This window comes from Anomalospiza imberbis, chromosome 4 (assembly GCF_031753505.1).
Source record: "Anomalospiza imberbis isolate Cuckoo-Finch-1a 21T00152 chromosome 4, ASM3175350v1, whole genome shotgun sequence".
Classification (NCBI taxonomy): Eukaryota; Metazoa; Chordata; class Aves; order Passeriformes; family Viduidae; genus Anomalospiza; species Anomalospiza imberbis.
The window spans coordinates 33,470,428-33,492,083 of record NC_089684.1 but is presented as its reverse complement, the minus strand read 5'-3'; the positions used below and the strand labels follow the sequence as shown (position 1 = coordinate 33,492,083).

Below are 21,656 nucleotides of genomic sequence, written 5' to 3'. Positions count from 1 at the left end.
TGATGTTTGATCTTTGTCCGCTTTCAAGCCTAGTCAACAAGAAGGGAGATTTAATACCAAGGCTGTGCCTTTCGAAACAGGACATACAGCTGTGAGTATGTCTAAGCACTTAGCTCCATGAGAATGTGGGGAGAATCTTCTGAGTTAATGGCCTAATAAAATGTGATTAGGAGGTAATAAAATGATGATGCTAAATAATGATCTGACAGCTAAATAATGATCTGATGATGCTAAATAATGATCTACATCTTCCTCACATGTAGACTGTTTGCAGAATGCATGTTTTGTATTTTTTAGTTGTCACATTTTACTTACTTTTAATACTTGTATTAACATTTTTCCCCATTATAGCAGGTGTTCCTGACGTATCAGCCAGAAGAAAGTCCTAGAAAACAATTTCAGGGAGAGAGAGGTAGAAGTGACAACATTCTTTGAAATGTGATCAGAGATCTGGGCTAAAGGACACAGGGGTTTTACTCCTTTACTTCAGGAGAGCAAGTGTTTGATTTCACCACTCATCAGGACTATAGATAAGCACAATCTTAGCCTTAGACGTAAATTTCCTGACTCTTGAAATAGGATGTATGGACCTGTGGTCTTTCAAGAGGTATTTCCATGCTTTTTAGGTCTCACACCTATTTTTTTAGGTTGCATATAAAATTAATATTTTCAGTGCAGTTTCTTTTCCCTTAATTTCTTTGCAAGATTTAGAAGGAGTTCTGGCATATTTATATTTAAATAAAATTATTTTAAGTATTATTTGAAATATATGTGAATTTTGCTAGTATTTAGAAGGGAAAACTGTTGTGATTCTTAACTATTGTTACAGTAGAGAGAGGGATCAGGTAAGACTTTAAATTCTCAACACTCATAAATTATCTAGATCTCTGAATAAGGGGATGATAAGTCTCTGGATAGTACAGAATGATGGACAAGGTTGATGGGACAGAGTTACCATGCATTTCTGGCAATGAAGTGATATTAAACAAACGGGTGACAAGTACAACACATCTAAAAGGATATATTACAGCAAATTATTCCATTATGGACCATGTTGCTATGGTAGAGACAACAAGAACAGATGATATGACAAGCTTCTATAGCTGTTTGGGGATAACACGTTGAAAGTGGACACAAAATGCTCCCTCAGTTCAGGAATTCTCCCAGAGGACCCTGTGTTGTGCTTGCAGTCATTCCTAAGCCAGAGCTGGGAGAAAATTGTATGCATTTAATCAATGCAATAAGTGTTAGGCATTGACAAATTAATTTATTGCATTCGGTGTCAATGATACACAAACAAGATTTATATGGACAATATATGAGATAGGTATTGACAGCCATGCAATGCCTACACATCTGTGGGTATTTATACATTGCTGAGGCAAACAAATATAATCAGAACAGTAGTGGATTTCTCTGCTTTGAGATACAAAGTCTCAAGCCTGTTGTAAGCCACAGGATACAATAAATAACTTTCTGTAATTGTTGAATTTATCTTGTGTGGAAAGAACAATGCTTCTGTAGTCAGAGCTAAATGTGTTACAGTCATCCTAATGAGTGATACAGTAGCTAAAGATACTTCTTCAGTGTTTTCATAATTCATCTGTTGATGGCCAAAGATAAAGCATAACTAGCACAATCTTACTGTGGTCAGATATAAACATGATCCTGTTTGCTGGGAAAGATGGAATCTATAGAGACCTAAAGAGTAGCAGACATAACTCAGAGTGAGAATGCAGAGGAGCACGTATTTGCACTTCAGTGTATGAAGACAGTGTGTTTTCCATAAATAAATATTGCACCTGACACTGCTTGCTATGCAATAGCTGACCTCTGAGGTTATTCTGGCCTGTTGGATAATTTTCCACATGTAAAGCATGAACCTCAGTCTTGATAAATATCAAAACAAAACTACCAGAGATTATTTCATCCTTGAGTAGCAATCAGGTAAGGAGTTTGATAAATATGGGGTTGAAACTTTGAGAAGACATAAGCAAACCTAAAAAAGGCTTTCTGTTGTTGCTGTAGTTGATTAATGTTTAGTTGTAAAAAGAGATTTCTTAGTAGTTTTCATTCTGAGTACACTCAGCAGAATTACTGGGGTGTAGAATGTTCTGATCAGTCCTGTTTGAACACTTTCTTGTCCTGAAAAACATGATCCTGGTATCCTTGGACATTAAGTGATGCTGGTAAATCAGCCCTGTCTTGCTGTGATGCACTAAATAGTTATTTAGTGGTTGTTTTGCACTGGGTGATTGGGAATTTGCACTGAGTAGTTTTCATAATGCACTATGTCACAATTGTCTATTCCACACACCTTTCCCCTCCCTCCCCTAAGCCTCCGGTGTGATGGGCTCTCCCTGACCTGCTCCCCCCCTCTTCTGTGTCCCATTGGATGTGGCCCCTGGGTTCTCTCTCTCTCTCTCTCTCTCTCTCTCTCTCTCTCTCTCTCTCTCTCTCTCTCTCTCTCTCTCGCCATCAAGTGCCTCGGCCTCTGTTACCCCCTGAGGTGTTTCCTGGATCTGAAGTGGCTCCTGATAATAAACAGGATTTAGTCCAAAGTAGAAGAGCGCCTTTTGTCTTTTATCTGTGTCCATGTAGGATTCCCACCCCTGTGATCAGAGGGGACAAAAAAGGGAACTCCTACACTGTCTGACTCTGTGTCATCATTTTACAAGGCTTTTCTAAATAGATCAGTCTGCTTTGTAGCATGGCAAAACTCACAGAGATATACCAGGGAGCCCTATGACTGGTGTCAGAAGAATAATTTTAGCAATATTTATATCTTCCCATGCTTAATGACAATGTCAGGATGTACTTCTGTATACTGGCTGCAAGCAGCTTGCACAATGTTGCTACTCCAAACAGGTAAAACTTTTACCCTGTATATTTCCTAAAAAAGGATCAAGTGATAGAAGGTTGACCTTCATTGACAGTCATGATCACTGTCATTTGCCTCAGCTAGAAATACCCCTTTGTTAATCCTTAGGGAGTGTGTTACTTCAGCATCTGAAGCACCACCTGGCTGAGGCTAATGTGCCAGTGCTGCTTTGGAGCAGTATCTGCTGGGGACAAGTGATGTTTGTGTGGTCTGATAAGAAAGACATTACAAGAAAGGCAGGCTGCAAACTCTCCCCTGACATCCCTTCAGAGTCACTGGAAATGGTTAGTGTTGGACAGGAAGGAAGCATACCTGGAAAGAGTGGTTGCCAAAATTTCTGTGACTGTGTGATTCCTTCTTTTTGAAGACCTTGGCAAGTGTTATTTCCAGGCTGTGTTCCCCTTATGTATCAGAGGAAAGGCAAAACCATAGCAACACTCCTTGAAAGCTATCACCTCCTACTGCAGTTGTCTATCTGTTCACAGTGTATTTGAACCAGCTTAAAAGCTGACTGCTGTGCAGGAAAGGGCTGTTTATGCCTGATTTAACCCTTTCCATGTGAGGCACTGCAAATAGACACAGGTCAGTGCTGTGCTTGTTTCTTCTTGCACTGGAAAAATAAATGGGTCGTAATTCCAGTTCCCTCCGACAATTGGCAGTTAGGCAATAGGCAATGTTTTGCAATATGAAATTAGTAGAATGACCTCAAGGGATCTAGAACCTAGAGTAGGCAGCTGATGCCCATTCCATCTCCTTGTCATTTCCCTAGGAGACCAGGAATTGTTTCAAGTGAATTTATTATGCTTGTGGGTGTCAATTTGAGATTCATTAAATTAAAGGGAGCTTTGCTCTTGGATTCCTCCTGTGTCACCCACATGGCTTTCTTCTAAGCTGGGTTCCATTCTTCCAAATGGAGAGAGAATTTTGCACATTTTCTGGTGGCTTTTCCTAACATGTGGGGTAATTCATCATGAAAAAGTTATTGTGGTTATTTGGTATAAATTCGTCATCTGTTATTTACTGGACCTTACAAAAAAAAGAGTGCTACATTTTGTTGCTGCATGTTTATTTGCATTATTTGCAATACTTTCCTTCTGGATAAAGCCTCTCTCACAGCTTCTAAACAGATGTGATTGCGGCAGGTTGGCTCTTGGTAAGAGGGACAAAAGGGCAGAAGAATGACATGCAGAATCTCTGTTTAGTCAGTGGATGGCAGAATGATTCTGAAAGAAATTATTTTGCTGAGGAAATTTATGTAGTCACATTACAAACTGTAGTTATTCAGCTTAGTGTTGGATGCATATCTATTCACATTGGAATTTTACAAAAATGACATTTCATGGCTCTTCTGAAATAATAAGAATAATATCATCAATTATTGTGATGGAGTGCAAAAAGCTATGCCAGATTTCTGACCAAAAATACGAAGCTATGTTAGGAATTGCCTGAAGAAATAAAGAATTTCCTTTCTTCTTTACATCATGAGCAAGTTCATTACCTTCAATCACGGCAGAGATAAAATTCAAATCCATATTCACTTCTATAGCAGTCTCAAGTGCTTTGGTGTTAAGACAAACAGTGCTTAGACCACCATGTCTCAGTTGTTTTTATGCTGATGGTCTCAAGAGCAGAAGGATGCTTTAGAAGCATCAGCTGACGTTATTGGCAGAAATTTAACAAGATCAAACTCCTTGGTCATAATTGGACAAGTTCCAGTACTCTAAACTAAGGTTTATTCCTTAGTGGGTTTTGGGACAATTTGCCATCGAATTACAATTTTTATTCCATATTGTTAATAGGTAGACGTGCAGAATCTCCTTGATTTTGGTGTCATTCCCAGTTTGGATGGTTGAGGTGTGGGCTTTTTGTTTGTGCATTTGCTTCTTTTTCTCTCCAAACCATGTGACATCAATGGTAACACAGTAGTAAGAGCATCAAAATGGTTTTCATTATTTCGGGAGGTACAAAGTGGATAAAGCAAAGAATAATTTTCAGAAGATCCTTGGCCATATGGATCGAGTAGTATCTTTGGGCTGGATGGTTTGACCACCTCAATAGAGAGGCTACTAGAAACTCTTCAGGTCTTTCTTTATGTGGTTTCACAGGATGAAAAAGAACTCTCCTTTATTCAGGAGAGGAAACTTCTTCCTCCCACCCAGGCTAGGCAGGTCTGTCTTTCCCTCTGTGCTTTTAAGAAATTATCTGTCTTGTTTGTGCCTACACTTGCTGCTGAGGCATCCCACCAAGTCAGTCGCCACATCTTCCTGTTCCTTGCAATACTTCATTTTGCCCACCTTTCCTGCCTCAAATCAGGTCCCAGAAATTACCTCCATCCTCCCGCCCACGGGGTTTTTAGCACTTAGACTCCGTGCATACCGATCCCCTGTGCCGAGGCTGATGGCAGCTATTCATAGGTGCTGCCAGCTGGATCAACACCTTCTCCTCCAGCTCTCCACCACAGGCCCTGCTAGGGAATGTGTGTTAGCTGTGCAAGCCCCACTAGGGAATGTGTGTTAGCCTGAGGAAGAGACCAGAAAGAAGAATAAGGAATAGTAGCTAAAGAGAAATGGGTGAGCAAAGCTGTTTTACAATGGAGCATTTTTCCTAGAGAAGTCTTTTGGCAGGGCAGGTGAGAAATTGTGGTTAATGGTGTACCTGGCAGCAGCAAGGTGAGATTGAGAGGCTTAAGGCTGTCACTGAGAGAAGGAGCGTTGGGAAGGCAGAAACACTTAAAAACCAAACCAGTGAGGTTTTGTAGAGGATACAGAAGGCTCGGAAGGCAGCCAGCAAGGAGAGAGAAAGGTGAGGAAGCTAAGTAATGAAAAGATGCAAAAGAGAAGTTATATTGCTGGATAAGATTGCAATGTAATTTGAAAGACCTGAGGGATGTCATGAAGCAGCAAATCTGAAGGTACAGAAGCTACTCAACTCACTATATGGCACAAGAAGCGTGCCATGGATTCACATGGGCTTGTGAGCGTCAGGAGTCTGCATGCTGGTGCCTGGGTATGTGGTGTTAATTAGAGGTGGTGCAGCCCCCTCTGACATCTGTGCTTCTCTTACTGCTTGGACGGTGTTGGATGCACATTTTACACAGGATCTTTGCAGCTTCTTCCATTTATACGGAATCTAGTTGCTTCACAACGCAAACCAAGCAATGGTACTTGAGGATGGGAATATTTTAAAAGGACAGCCCTGGCTGCAGACAAACATACCAGTGTATTGGCAAAGGGAAGATCTTTTGTGGACCAGCATGTCACTGTCTTGGAAGTTGTGCCCCAAATCCTCCTTCCACCAAGGCTGGTTAATTTGTTCTGTGGGAAGGTTGTAAATGAGTAGCTGGTGGGCTTCCCTGAGGTTCTAGAGTTATTCACCTTTATATCATCTGTGAAGCGTGCAAAAAGGCAGAAGGGTGGCTATAAGGGGATGAGCTGGGTATTTTCTACAAAATACTGAATTAAATTATTGAAATTTGATAGGCTAGAAGGAGAAACAGGATTATCTATTGCATTTCAATTCTGTAGTTGAATATATGTGAAGATAGATGGCTTGTTACTTCACCACAGTGTATTTTGTATCCCTGTAATACAGGCTTTTTTGGCGAATTTGTGGTACAGATAGAGTGGAGGGAGCAGGTTTATTATCTTGTCAGTCCTTGCCTACTGAAACTTGCATCTTCATTTCATATGTGTTATTAAAAAATAAAATAAAATAGAAAAAGCCTGACTTGCACCTCAAGCTTCTGTTTCATTCATTTGTTCAAATACCAAAACAAGGCAATTATCTCACTATGAAATAGAAAATCTGAGTGAATAAGTCACAGATTTGTGCAAACATCAGTTGGAGAAATACTTCATGTGTATTAATAAGAGAAGATTTTAGGCAGTCTGAAAAACACACCCACCTACTTCTCTATTGTAATTTATTGGCAGGATATCTTGTGAAAACCAGTTGTCACATTGACAAGGTTCCTTATTGGCAGCATCTAATTATCTAACATATGTTATTACTTATGTTTTTTCTTTCTTCTTCTCTAGTGAGCAAATGCTTATCAATTACAAGGAAGTGGGTGGAGTTAGGGTGGGACTAAGGGTAGAAATTACTTTATCATTGAGAGTATCAGTAGTGTCAGTCTTCAGTTAGCAACAGCCTTCTCCTAGAGACACCTTTGGCTCTTAGGAGGTGTAATTTTTCTTTGCCTCTGTCTCTTGAAGCTTGCTAGATTTTCCACTACAGATGAGCACATATTCTCAGAAAGGCAGCTGGTTGGCATTTTGGAGGGGCAAACATGGAAGAAAGTAGAGAAGGTCATGGCCTTGCAGAAGGCAAGATTTTGTCTATCTGGATGATTTTGTTTGTGACATTACTTTTGTTGCCTTCGATATTTCGAGTGTCACTGGGGATTACTCATTTCTATGTGAAAATTGTAATTAAAATGTTAGAGGTAAGTTGAGAAGTGAGTTCAAAGGTATGTGTTTGTTAGAGGTCATGTTTAATAAAAAAATAAAAATCTGTACATTTGATAGAAATGCCATAAAAGTCAGCAGAAAAAAAATCCATTAACTTGCATGTGTTATTTGCAGCTTTATTTTATATGATAATCTTTTGAGGAGTGTCTTTAATGATATCTAGTTACATGCTGGCTACTGGCTGCTGGCTACATCTGCTACTGGTTTGAGGTTTTTTTGTCGTTGAATTAGAGATTCCATGGTATTTTCTTCTAGTTCATGCTTATTAGAATGCTTTGTGCAAGTAGAATACTCTTGACAAGTATAAAGAGAAAGACCTTTTAGATTGTGGGAGTTGGTAAGTAATAAAAATGTGTATTTTAGATGTATATAAGTTTCAGTGGTTTTATTTGGATTGTTTTAATTGCATGGAATTAATATTCCAGGTAAGAACACTGATTCTGTGTGTTTGCTTCACCCAGTTAAATCTGGGGATCCAGCAGTTACAAGTTCTGCTGTGCAGACTTAAATGAATCTGTGTGCAACCTTCTAAAAGTGCAATTTTTCTAGAGATAAAAAGATCATGGCTGAGATTCTGATCCTGCTTCTATCAATAAAAGGTTTCTAGGGCTTTTTATAAGCCAGAATCCCATTTAGTTTTTCAAGACTGACTTTTGTTATCCATTATTAGCCAGAAGTAGGTGCTGCGAATTCATCATATTGAGCAGTAAAGCATTTCCATTTTCTGGTAGATTGACTTTGTGCTTCTGGCATAAACCTGCTTTCTGTGAATATACTTTCTACTTGTGGCAGAAAATATGTTACTATTATTGTTGCTCTTAGTATTAAGCCCTTGGAGTAATCTGTTTTGCAATAGAACATGTCTGTAACAGTGTGATACTGTTAATATTATAACCATCTTACCTTGCCAATTCTGTCTTTTATCCTTCTTATATTCTCTTTTGTTTGTTGTTTGGCAGGGGGGAGTTTTTTGTAGATTTGTTTTAATACTGATTAGGAGCTCTCGGGCAGTATCTGTCTTCAGCTGTATGAACATCATTTAGCACAGTGAAGATGACTGCAAAATGTTGGGGTTTTTTTTTTCAGATACTGATGTCAGCGGGCAGTGATTGCCTGCTGTGGCTGTATGTAATATTAGCCTTTATATGTGAAATTTTTTTTAATCAGACAGTGGTATGCTAATTAAAATTCTTATTCATACCCTAATTAAGGACTACTCTCCAAACCTGTCTTTGGACAGCTTCACTGCTTCAGTTGGTGGGCATCAAAATAATTTCTGGGGTTTTTTTTCCCTGTGCATTTCCCAATTTCAAGAGACGTTTTACCCACTCAGTGTGCGTTTTATGTAGGAAGGCACTTCTCTTTGGTAAAGCACAAGAAGTATTTTTCTCTCCACAATTTTTGTAACAGGTTATACAGGTTATGAGTGTGATGATGCCATGCTCACAATGTGGAGGATCGACATACTGAAAAGTAAATAAGTTAATTGTTATGTGATCAGCTATAGCCTTTTGTGTCTAATTCCCTGTTGCCACAGCAGCTAATAACAGGAACAGCACAACTCCATGCACTGCTAGTTGGGCTGGCTCATTTTGTTCTTTTGTTCAAAGTTGTTCCCTAATTGTCCTGTGGGCAAAAAAGGAGTTTCCTCTGTTTTCATCTTACAATTAATTCCAATGGTTTTCTTTGAAGTATTGTCAAATGCTTCTCATTGTGCCACAAAAGTAGTTAAGAGCTATTTTGGTGGAAAATGGGGGGGGAGAAAGGATGGAGGGGGTGTTAGGTTTTGCTTGTAAATGTGGCCCACTAGGCTCCTTGGAAGAAATGGTAGGACTGGAAAACTCTGGGTTAAAGCTTGTGCATGGAATTGCTGGGCCTATTCTTGGAGTCCTGGGGCTTTTTCACCAGAATACAGCCAAAATTGCATCTTGGGGTAAGTCAGCTTTAAAGAAGGCTTGTTTGAGATATGAACAACCTGACATTGAAACCCCGGAGAGGTGTTGGCTGGTTTCTAGGTATGGTGTTGTGTTCCTGTGATATTGCTAATGGGATAATGCACAGAGACCGTCTGTGTTTCGTCTTGTCCTCTGGAATGGTGAAACAGGATGCCTTCCCGGGGAGCTGAGCTGGAAATGCAGAAGATGCTTAGTCACGTATTAGCACACTACTGACAATATTGAAGGAATATCACTGCTCGAGGAAGTGCCAAACAACTACGTGATGCTTCAGCAAAAATCCAACCTTTAGCACTATGGCTGGTCTCTCCATTGTGTTGCATTTGACTTAGTCTGTTATGTAGACCAGCAAAATTAATAGAAAACTTCTCACCTGAGGAGTTTGTTTCTATCTGTTTCTTACAGCTGAGCAGAGGAAAAACATGTTTTATTTTCTTCCATGTTTGGCAGCTTGCGAAAAATATTAGAGTGGAGCCTGAAATCAAGGACTTCAAAGTAAAAAGAAATATTTTTTCAAGTTTTATTTTCAAAGAAAGTGCATGATTTATTTTCTTTCTAAAATAACAAGTATCTAGATTCCTTGACAGAAAAGCAGCAGAAGGTAAAAATTATTTCCATGCATGATTACATCTTTTCCATTTATTTCAATCACCATTCACAGTGCTATAACACCTCAGTGAAATCAAGAAATCAAAGTGACTTATCTCATCATATGCCACCATTACTCATTACTTAGTGATGGGTCTGAAAACTTAAGTTTCATTCTGAAACCTTTTTTGCTCCCAACAAATTAAGTGAGGTCTAAAGATACACTTAATTTATCCTTCAAATATTTCTGGAAATTATAAAGGTGAACGTGATTTGGGTTTTGTTATGGTTATTCTTTCACATATACTTGTAAACTTTTATCTGTAAATAATGTATTTTCTCTGAGCTTTGTCCATCCTGGGGTTTGTTGGATCTGAGGATAGTAGCAAAGCTGTTCTAGGAATGTTACTCCAGTGATTGCAAAAGAAGATGCATTTGCTAGGATGAAATCTATGCCATGTTTTCAGAGCCCTGTGAAGAGTCAAAGAAACACATTAAACGCCTGCATCTCTATTTGCTAAGAAATGTTCTGGAGTTCTACAAGATCTGAACTTCTGTATGAAATTGGAGTATTCTTGCTTCTAGAGCAAAAGAAATCAGTCAGCTAAAAATTGCGAGTAGTTTTTGCGTTTCACATGACAAGTATATGGAAGTATACATATGCTGTGAATTCTTACTGGAGTATGGCAGATGTTGCAGGCACTTCAGCTGGTGAAAAATTGCACTGCTGTGCTTTTAAATGCATGGTTATCCTTAGCTGGCCTCTCCATCAAAACCCAAACAAATGATACCTGTGCTTTTATCCCAAACAAATCCTTCTCAACCCATTTCATCAGTCCTCATGGAGCAGCCAGGAGATTTGTGAGTCCTTTTCACAGTCTGAGGGTGGACAGTCACATCTTCTCAGACACTGAGTGTAGCACTTACACCATTTGATCTAGGTTCATGTTTGTGATGGGCAAGGGGAAATAATGCCAGGCAGAAACCACTGTTGGGTGAGAAGGTCACAAGTGCTTGACCTTAGATGGTAATTTTAGTTCATGCTGAAAACATAGCAACTTTCTCTTTGCCAATGTAGTGGAAGACTTTACTTGGAGGAATTGCCCCAAAGCCTTTGTCACACATGAGGAAAAGACTGAGAAAAGTTCATGTAATCACTGATTAGAAAAACGTTTTGTGAGAATACGGGAGAAGAGGTAGTAAAATATGGGAAGAGAAGCAAAACTGAATTATTACTTAGCATGGAAAGATGGAGTATTGAGGTGTACTTGAAAGAGAAAAGGGAGGAAAAATCCTGCAAGAAATGAGACTTCAGGAAATGAACATTCCACATTGTATTTCATGTCATGTCCTGTGAAGACAGTAATTAACTAAAGAATTAAATAAAGAAGTATTGGGCACCCTCATTTTATTTAGAATGTAATTACAGGAAGCTCGAACAAATGACTGTTGGACTGTTGGAATTAGCTGTCAAGTATTCAGTATTCCAGGTGAGATCAACCATTGTGTGTTTGGACTTCTTGTGTCCTCATCACTTCAGAAATGGGAGTGAGAGGAAACGCAACATCTGAGTTCTCATGCAGTCAGCACATGTAGGAATGAAGTTGCTACATTTAATACTTAAATTCTGTGTTAGTTGCAACATCTGTGGGGTTTTTTTGTAAGGTATTTAAAACATCCTTTCATTACTGTTTTGCAACAAAAACCAGCGTGACAGCTCTGTCTCAATACTGTGCAATACAAAGGCGATCACAAAGCCTTATTTCATTTTGGAAAACAAATTATACATACAGATGCTACCAAAGGCAGAACAACACAGTAGCCACTGCAGAGTTAGTTAATCCAGAGTTGGACCCAGACAGATGGCTTTGACAGGTGTCAATTCAATGGCTGGACTAAAAGCCTAAGACCTGGGTAACTCTACAACTGTATTCCCTCCTCATTGTTTGTTCCTCGGCCTCCCATGCCAAGCCATGAGTTAGGAGAATTTCATGTCCCATGATGGTTTGTGGAAATGTATTGCCCTTTCTCTTGCTCACACACTCTGCCCAAAGCTTTCCCATGGTAAACCTCAGTTCTTGTAGTAGAAGAGAAAATGGATAGCTGTTCCTTAAGCACCTCCTCTGTGCCTGTCCAGACTTTGTAGATAACAAAGACTAGACTTTGTCTTAACCCATCTAAGCCAGCTCTTTTCCAGTTACACAAATCCTGTGTAACTGTTCAGCCTTTGAAAGTTCTTCCTCATCTTCCTTGGACACTGCCTTTGTAGCCTTGACTATTTAGTTTGTCAGTCACTTTTGCCTCACTCTTTTTCTGTGCTAGGAGGCAAGATTTTATAATTTACTAGTAAGCTTTATAATTTTTGGGGGGGTTTTGACTTGTCTTGCTCATTTAAATTACTTAACGTGTATTTTTGGAGTCAACTTGGTCAGTGACTGTCACCCTTTTTCTATCTGGGAATCAAAAGCCAGCCTCCTTGAGGTATTCCAGATCCTTCAGGACAGTATGAGCAAGCTCATTTCTGGCAGTCCTGGCCAGCTGACAGGTGTTTTTTTTTATGTAGGAGGACAATGATAGGCAAGATAAGGGTGGGAGACAGGAAAGCAAAGACTAAGGCAGAAGGCTTTATTTATCAGCCTCAAATATTTTATGTTTTATACTTTTTCCTCCTTGTGCCATGCAACTATCCTAAAGGATGTTGGGGAAGGGATGAGGACCAGCAGTATTTTCTAAAGAGGTTAAATTTGCCACGTCTGCCTTTACTCTCTTTTGCAATGTTCCTGTACCTGTTCTGTATGTTCTTTCATTTCTCAGTGTGTGGGCTGCTGTTTTCATGACATCCCCTGGCTCCACCATTCTGAATGACTCTCCATGTGTTGCAAAAGATTGAGAGATGATGTACCTGTTGACCTTTTCAGGAGAATAATTGGGTCGTATAGACAAAATGATGCTCTGTGGTGCAGGTTTTTAAATTTCTTTTTTGGGGGGGTTGTTTGCTTTGTGGTGTTATTAAAGATGATTTGTATGGAGTTTAAAATACCACATCAAATCCTATTCTGCCTTCACTTTTTTCTTTTCTTTTATGATGGCTGGTAAAAAAAAAGGTCAGCTAAGGGTAACTAAAATATCCTAGCAATGTCAGGCAAAGTGTCCATTTTGTTACTGACTTAACTTTGATAGCTACAGAAAGAGCATGCAAAACTTTAGGGTGGCAAAAAGCTGGTTGATGCTTGCACATGACACATGTTGTAATGTAGCAAAGACTATTTGAGGTCAGCTTTGTGGTGACTTGTGTGGCTGCACATGTCAGCTAGAGGGAAATACAGTGTTTAGCATGAGTTTATATGAAGCAGATGGATTATCCTTATCTATTGTAGATGGGGACCCTTAATAGCAGATGAAGGCATAAACTGAGTGGGTCACTGAGCCTTTAATAATGAGCAGAGCCTACTCTCAAGCATCCTATGCCCTTTGTTAGGGCAGGTACCTTGACATAAATACAGCCAGATTTTAGTACTCATGAGAGCTACCATTTATATGTCTATGTGTGTATGATGAAAACATTCAAAACTAGGAAAACTTCAAAAATCAGGCATATTTTTATATTTGATTTTGCTAATGGAGAGTTTTATGATGTTCTATACAAGGAGAAGAAACAGTTTAGCTCAAAAAAATGAATACAGGGAAGGGTGCAAGCTCGTTACCAAAGTTGCTGCCTTCTGAAATACTATAGATACAAAATGTTGCCAGCTCAGTTTTCTGTCAACAGAGAGCCACTTGAATGACCTCAAAATGAGTTAATTTCTTTTATTCTTTCAAATCAATTTTTTAGTTTTATTTTTCTGGCATGTCTCTAATGTCAGTGATATTATTTTGTATAATCCTATTGCCTGAAGCTAACTGTAGAAGAGAGACTTTTGGACACATTGGATCTTATAGAGTCTCATAGGTAGCTCAGTAATTTGCTGGACCCCCAGGGAAAAAAAACTGTGTCCTGAAAAGAAGTTTGAGCCAAGCAATTTTTCCTGGAAATGGCAAAAGGTAGTCTATGTAACAAATGAAACAGGAGGTGTGCAGGGCACCCTTCAGGCTGAATTTGAAAAGTGAAAATCCTAGACCTGGCAGGGGTAAAAGAGGCTCAGACAATTCACCTGAGGTAATTGCAGAATGTCTGGAAATGATTAAATGAAAACCATCAACATCTACTTTTCTTGTTTTGGGAACAGTGGGCCACCCTGCAGATTGAGGAGGGAGTAAAAAAGCAGAAGGCGATGGCACTTGAAAATTTAATCTCCACTGGTAAGATCTCTGGATGAAGGGGACACAGCACTATTTATCATATAAAAAGGCAGCTATTTAACAATCTTACTTAGAAAGGAGTTTGATGAGTAAATATCCATTGAAGTTATAAACCTACATAAGCATGTTATAAAAAATATAATCCCTGAGCTTTGTGAATAAAAGGAATTAGAGACTAGTGTGGTTATAGAAAGCCATTGCTGATAAGCATTTGGGAAGCATCCCTGTTTTCATAAGTGTTTTTTGCTTTCTTGCTCCATCAGCTCTCTCTTTTCAGGATTGGGAGGAATTAGTGTTCTTTGTGCTTGATATGGCTCTGCATAGTTATCTTCTGCTTCTTGTAACTCCTAATATGCAAAAAAACCAGGCTCTCAAATAAAAGAGTTACAGCATCCCATGGATCACAGATACAATTTGCTCTCTTTTCTAGATATGAGGATAAAATCCAAATATTTTTTCCCCAACTATTTTTCCTTCCTTCTTTGACCAAAGAGGAGTGGGTTAAGTTCTCATAGTTATCTTTTTACTTGTCATACCATTTTTAGTGATCAGTCTTGTACGCTGCTTGGTTTGTCAGCTAATAATTTTCTGGTCTGATGATTTCCTGGGAATTGAAGGTTTTACTGAAATGCAGATAGAGGAAAGTTTTTTGATTCTGACCAGGGGGAGGAAGGTTGATCAAGATAAATTAAGTGCACTTTTATAATGCATACTTAATGCCATCCAATACGTCCCAATTAAAAAAAAAAAAAAGTTGTGGGGGCCAAACAAAAAAGCCAAGTGTTAGCTGGTATGAACCAAGAGAATTTAAGTCACTGTAATCAGCCAAATAAAAATGTGGTCTCAGAGTGATCTCAGCAGGTATCTGAGACTTGCTGCTTTGCTGTCCTATGGGGTGTGGTTTTACAAATATCAAAGCAAGAACGGGTTGTCATTCTTCCTTCACAATTTGTCTGTGTAATGCTTTGTATGTCTGGGGGGAGAAATCCAGGAACTTTCAAGTTTCTTGGTAGGGATATGACTCTTAAGTGAGAGGGTATGGGGGAAGATAGAAGGTTCCAAGAAAAAAAAAATGCAGAGGAAGGTGTTTTCTACAGCTGGGAAACAATAAAGCTAATCAACAGCAGCAAGAACAATCATACAAACTCTGCCTGACTCAAAAGTCAAGGCACCAGGAGGGATCTGCTATCTTGGCAGTGTATAGGTGACATTTCTAGGTGTGAGTGGTTATGTTACTTGGTAAACAATAATGAAGTTGGTGTTGTGCTCAAGGTTTTATTTGCAGCTTGACTGGAATCCTTTTCTCCTTCTTCAGCAATTTAGGGGCATTATATGGCGTAGCATTAGGGAAGTAATTTATGGAATGAACTGTCAGTACATAAATGAGGCATAGCAATACCATTATCGTGCTTGAGTAGGAGAAGAACTGTTTCTAAAAAGCATATGTATTTCTGGATATTTTCTTTGGAATCCATGTTGTTCATTTCACCATGTGGAAGGACGGCTCATTTCCTCATGCAGGGATCATCCAGAGAGATGAGACTCCCATGGAAAAGGAGGTTGTTGGCCGGTGCCGAGGATGTTTCAGCCTTGCTGATGTCATGTACTTCTCCAAGAAGGGCTGTGAGGCAGTTGTGGAAGATGAAGTCACTCGACGGTTCTCCTCTGAGGAGCTGCTGTCCTGGAATCTTCTCAGCAGAACCAATGCCAACCTGCACCATGTCAGCTGGAAACTGGCTGCTGTGTGGGTCACTGGCATCCTAATTCGTTATTGCCTCCTGCTGCCTTTACGGTGAGCCAGACAGGGTTTGCTGGGATCGTATTTCATGGTACTTTTTACAGAAGTTGTGAAATAATGTGCTATTGGCTAGTGGAGGAAAGAGAACCTGGCATGACCTTTCCAAGAAGCCATCTAAACTCAAATATCCCTTAAAAAAAAAATAAAGTAAATTTCTCACATTCCATATGTTTTATTAGTGATTAATTTGCCTTTAAAATCCAGCAAAGCTGGATTAAGGGGTTTGTGTGCTGATTAGCTAGTAGTTTGTTGCTAGTTAGATGCTATTAATGCTGGAAGGAAGCATTGTAAAGTGGATCAAAGAACCTAATAAGAATACCTTCTTGCTTACGCCTCCAGTTTTGCTTCTTGCCATTTAATTAAGATTATTTTACTTTCTAGCATCTGCTTGTCTGTTTTCAGCATCCTGTTGCTGATGTTGGCCACTACTGTAGTAGGACAGTTTCCAAATGGCAGGTATGTGTTTGCTGAGGGCTCTTTCAATTTCTTCCGTATTTCTTTAAGGATTTGAACTAGTAGTTGGAGCACTGCTGAAGTCCAGAGGATTGATGTGGACTCTCATGGGGTGACTTTTTCTCTCCTGTAAAATTATAGAGTGTTGTGAGAGAGAGTTATGGCAATGGCATCTGAAAGCAGACATGCAGTGTGAGCCTTAGTATGATCTTTGTAGTAACAGCAACTGGGGATAACTCAGACAGTTTACATTGCATGTGTGACTCCATAGAACTAGAAATGTATAGATGACTTCATTTCTTTTAGAGTTAAAGGCTGGCTGAGCAACCAGGTCCAGATGATATGTGCCACCTTAGGTGTCCGATGTCTGAGTGGCCTTGTTCATTTCCACAACAGGTGAGTGCTGCTACCTTGCCCTTTATTAGTCTAGAATTTGTTTCTTGCAGTATTTAACATCTCAAGTTTTGCGGCAGAATTCTTATTCCATTACTGCCTGGATACTTGGTGATAGGACAACTTGATCCAAAAAGCTGTTTGGATCATCCAGACTCTGTCAGGATGTTCACATGCCCTCCTGTGTTTCCTGCTGTGTATTGGCAGGGTGTGTGTAGATGATGTAGTACTGTCTTCAGACACTTAGATATTTTTCAGTGCTTGCCACGTGATTGGGCTTGTAGTCTGGAGAATAAACATTAACTAATTACCTTTATGGTTGTCATTGCAGGGAAAACAAACCACAGGAAGGAGGCATCTGTGTAGCCAACCACACATCTCCATTGGATGTCCTAATCCTGGCCAGTGATGGATGCTATTCCTTGGTATGAACAAGACAGTTGGTAAATACCAGTAATGTTGAGATGCCCATAGATGTAGCATTGGGTAAGAGGATAAACTTCCTCATAGAACAGTTGGGATTTGACAGCATTCAAACTCACATTCTGAACTGTAAAAAACCAGATGGAGGCAGGCACGTGCATGTTTATGACCAAGGGGATTGGTATAATTTGTCAATAAGCTTAGAAATGGTTGCATCTGTGTTTAGAATTTAATTATTTAAGTGTGTGTGTGTGTGCGTGTGTGTGTGTTTGCTTTGTAACAAGTTTCTTTTGGTCTTGCAGGTTGGCCAGGTACATGGAGGGCTTATGGGACTTATTCAAAAATCCTGCATGCAAACCTCTCAGCATGTCTTGTTTGAACGCTCGGAAATGAAAGACCGTCACCTGGTGAGGAAAAAGTAAGGTAGTGAGGTGATTGCTTTATTGTCTGGTCAGGTGTGGTAATTTGTCATCAGTGGTGATACTTGTGGTTTTAAGTGATGCAGCAAATGTCGTAAGATGGTGACCTGTCACTTAACTAAATATGGAGAATCAGTAGATACATGTAAAACTGATGTTGTGAACCTAGAAAGTATGAAAACTAGAAATTTGGAATATATTTTAGTTTAAAGAAAAGTTTGACTGCATTCATAGCTGGAATCTGGGAAGTTATTTTCACGTGCTTCAAGTACCGCCATCCTATAGTTAAAATGGAACTTCATACAGCTTTGTAGAAAATCCACTTTTTTAATTAGCAAGAGATACTGAGAGAAAGGCCTGAAACCAGAACATATTCCAGCTGAGGCAACTGACTGTGCAAAAGGCAATTGTGCAAGGGCTTTTCTTGTTCTATGTGAGAGGTAATGAATGTTTAGATTCTTGGACAAAATAAATATGAAGTATACACTGAAACTTTATTTTCTCTCCACAGAATTAGAGAACACATTGCAGATAAGGCCAAGTTACCCATTTTAATTTTCCCAGAAGGTAAGAAGCAACTGTATTGATTTTTTGCTCTTCTCACTGCTTGCCATTGAGTGCAGTTTATTATATCCAGTCTTTAGAAGTGAGGTGTTTGTTTTTAGTTTGTAGAATTAATTAGCTCTTGTGAGATATTAAAAGCCAGGTTCTAGTATTTTACAACAGTTTTATGACAGTTTATTTGCTTTAGCATATAACAGAATGAAGAGATACAAGGCTCTGGGATTATGTTCCAGAACTAAAGCTTACTTTCTCCTTTAACAACTAAGTATCCTTAAAACAGTTTAGGATTAATTTCCTGATACTTTTCTCAGAGTGGATTAAGCCCTTCATCTATTTTACTTCTGACCAGGCACCTGCATTAACAACACATCGGTAATGATGTTTAAGAAGGGAAGCTTTGAGGTAGGAGGAACCATCCATCCAGTAGCAATCAAGGTACTGTAACTGCAGTTTTCCAAACATGGAAGGATTGGTTGCAAATGCTTCTCACATCAGAGAAGCTGTTCATGTGTAAGCCTTGAAAAGGGATATGTTTGGTGTGCATAAAGTACTGAATAAGCCCTGAGAGACAGAAACTTGTGGTTTTAAGCAGTATGGGAAACATGTAATTTCTGTCCTGGCTCTTACGTGCTCTGAGGATAAGGACAGTTTTCTTGGCACTTTCAAGTCTTTCTGAATAGCTTTAGCTAGGTCACTAGATCTGGAAATATTAGTTACTTTTTCTGGCGCTGTAATGTTGCCTGATCTTATGGAAGTTGTTAAAACTGGTGTGAGCATTGTCAAAGAAACCTTTGTAGTCAGCATATATGTAGATGACAAGTTTTTATGTTTTGAATAAATCTTTTGCTATAGTTGTGTTGCAACAGGTCTGTCACAGTTTGAGGTCATGCATTGCTTGTAAAGATTAACTGTTAGAAACTTGTAATAAATGTTGGAGCTTTATTCTGAATTTACTGATGCTTTCAGGAGGTGTGATTAGATTTGCCCCTTATTTAATAAGTTGAATTGTGACTTTGTGGCCAAAAAAAAAAAAAGCATTTTATATGATTTAAACCAAGGCAACTTATTCTTCTTGTCTTCCAGTATGATCCCCGATTTGGAGATGCCTTCTGGAACAGCACAAAGCATTCCATGATGACCTATGCTTTTAATGTGTTAACCAGCTGGGCTATTGTCTGCAATGTGTGGTACCTGCCACCGATGGTCAAAGAGGTTCTTACACTTTTGTATGTTTTAAAAGTGCTTGTAAAATGTTGTCTGGAAGGACGTCTACATTACTACAGGAGGTGTTCTGAATCCTTATTGATAACTTAATGGACAAAGCCCAGGAAGCAACACTACAGTCTTGGATTTATGTAGGATGCATCCCCTGCTCTGGCCAGACCTGGAACTTCAGGCTGTGTGTTGTTTGAGGTTGTTCCAGAAACCAGAGAGCCTCCCATGTAGTTCTTTTTGGTGGCAAACCAGGATAAGCTGGAACTGCTCACATTTGGCTTGTGGGTCTGGCATAAACCCTACTGCCTGCTGTCTGAAAAAACCTATATTTTTAAGTGAAGCACAGAGGAAATGTCTATGTTGTAAAGCAATTAATTCATATATTTTTTTCAGGAAGAAGAAGATGCTGTTCACTTTGCTGACAGAGTCAAGGCTGTCATCGCTGCTCGGGCAGGAATGTCTGTGCTTCCATGGTAAGAAGCAACACCTCTGGAGTTGTTTTTAAAGGTGCTTTGTATTCTGAAATATTAGCATGGAATCCTTTAAAACCTGCTTTGTTTGCACTGTAGTCCACCATCCTTACTGACTCTGATTCAGAAAATGTTATTTTATTACTTGAACAATTATATTAGAATAATTAGAATAATACAGTAGATAGAGAGAAACAGAGCTGACAGGTGGATCTAGACAGCAGGCAGTATTAGGTGAAAATTAATTACTTGCCTGTTAGATGCTGGGTTAAAAGAAGGGCATTGTGGTGTTGTAAGTCATGGCAGTATAAATCACTTAGCATTGTCTTACAGATGTCAACATTAAGAGTAGAAACTGCTCTGACTACATAGTCTAAATATAGTAATGTTTTCGTACCTTGACCCTGAAGTGAGTTTAAGGCTGTTTCTTTTCCGTATCTTTCAGGGATGGGGGACTGAAAAGGAAAAAGGTCAAAGAGTCTTTCAAGGAAGAGCAACAGAAAAAATATTGCCAGATAGTAATAGAAAATGGATCTGTGGGAAATGGAAATGTTTGTTAAATGCTATTTATTTTATCTAATTTTTCCATTACTTATCTCTACCAGAAAATAGACTGGCCTTATATTAAACCCAACATGTTTTTCTTCTGTTCCTGTAAGATATTTTGCATGTGACACAACAGGGAAACAATGAAGAGATATCCTTATTTAAAGCAAAGTACTATAATTTTATAAATAGGAAAACATAAAATATGATAATAAAATTCTCCTGATGCTGAGAAGAATCTACAGTAAAATTAATTATGTTCATTAAAATACGACTTTAAAATATTTGCAATACCTTGAGGACTTGAATGGTTACTTATAATAAATCATCTCTGTACTGCTAGACTCTCTCAGCGACTTAGACTAACAATACTCCTGTGAACCACAGTAACCATGTTGCTCTTAGAGATAGATCTCCTGGTGTCAGAAGACATGAAGCATTTCACCAAAATATGTTTTCTGAATTGCATGTAGAGAGGAAATGTTGTATGTCAGAGGGAAAAAGCAGATGCTGACTTTCTCCTCCATGTCACAAGACCAGGGATGGCATTGTAGAAAGTTTTCTGCTGTGACAAAGAGCAGAACAGTGCCCAGGGTATCATGTCCCTCAGGTCTGGGTGTGTGAAGCTGAGGTAAATTAATCACAGCCAAGGACAGTGTCACAGAAAATATCCTGTGTTTTTAAATCATATCTTGTGGTTTTGTTTGATCCTTTTTTGAGTCTGTTTTTATGCATTACACAAATTAAGGAAAACCTATGATGTGATATCCACTGTCCTCTGCTGCTGTTATTTCTGGATAGCTGCTTGCTTCTGTTACTGCTGGATGTGAAGGCTGCAGATTTGGCCTCTGACAAGGCCATCCTCCGGGAACAGAGCAAGTGCACTTAAGGAGTATGCGGTGGGAATATTTCTGTCTCCTATAGCATTTATTGGTATAAAATATTTGCTCTCCTGGTAAGTAGCTCTCATATCAAAGGGTCCGGCTTCTTTAACTATCTGAATGTCCCTAATGAAACACACAAATAGCTGCTGTTTTGGCCAAGGTGCTCTTAAGACAGACCTTAGTAAGAACAGTTAATAATGTTTACATGACAGCAGCCCCTTGGCTGAAGTCTCAGAAAAGACAGAGGATCAGTCTTGGTGAGCACAAATACATCCTACAGAGGGACAGATGCACAGATA

General features: G+C 39.1%; 1 protein-coding gene across 9 annotated transcripts; it reads left to right on the top strand.

The window, feature by feature from the left end:
• Positions 1–246: 246 nt before the first annotated feature.
• On the top strand, positions 247–21,238 carry LOC137472587 (glycerol-3-phosphate acyltransferase 3-like). 9 transcript variants are annotated; one of them, XM_068187864.1, is made up of 13 exons: positions 5,413–5,510; positions 14,120–14,192; positions 15,290–15,411; positions 15,714–15,984; positions 16,372–16,446; positions 16,750–16,839; positions 17,168–17,261; positions 17,562–17,677; positions 18,190–18,245; positions 18,592–18,677; positions 19,326–19,454; positions 19,851–19,930; positions 20,373–21,238. In XM_068187864.1, the coding sequence occupies exons 4-13, from the start codon at positions 15,740–15,742 to the stop codon at positions 20,485–20,487; spliced, it is 1,086 nt and encodes a 361-aa protein (XP_068043965.1). In that variant the 5' UTR covers positions 5,413–5,510; positions 14,120–14,192; positions 15,290–15,411; positions 15,714–15,739; the 3' UTR covers positions 20,488–21,238. The 9 variants fall into 9 exon arrangements, with proteins under 9 accessions (XP_068043962.1, XP_068043964.1, XP_068043965.1 ...); XM_068187861.1 differs by lacking the exons at positions 5,413–5,510; positions 15,290–15,411 and adding an exon at positions 247–530; XM_068187863.1 differs by lacking the exons at positions 5,413–5,510; positions 15,290–15,411 and adding an exon at positions 1,063–1,947.
• The last annotated feature ends 418 nt before the right edge of the window (positions 21,239–21,656 follow it).

Bases quoted from the DNA above. Each gene is read 5' to 3' on its own strand.
- LOC137472587 (XM_068187857.1), top strand. From the start codon at position 7,170: ATGGAAGAAAGTAGAGAAGGTCATGGCCTTGCAGAAGGCAAGATTTTG. The intron at 18,246-18,591 runs GTAAGAAGCAAC...ACTTCTGACCAG, and splicing joins CATTTTAATTTTCCCAGAAG to GCACCTGCATTAACAACACA. The intron at 19,931-20,372 runs GTAAGAAGCAAC...CGTATCTTTCAG, and splicing joins GGAATGTCTGTGCTTCCATG to GGATGGGGGACTGAAAAGGA.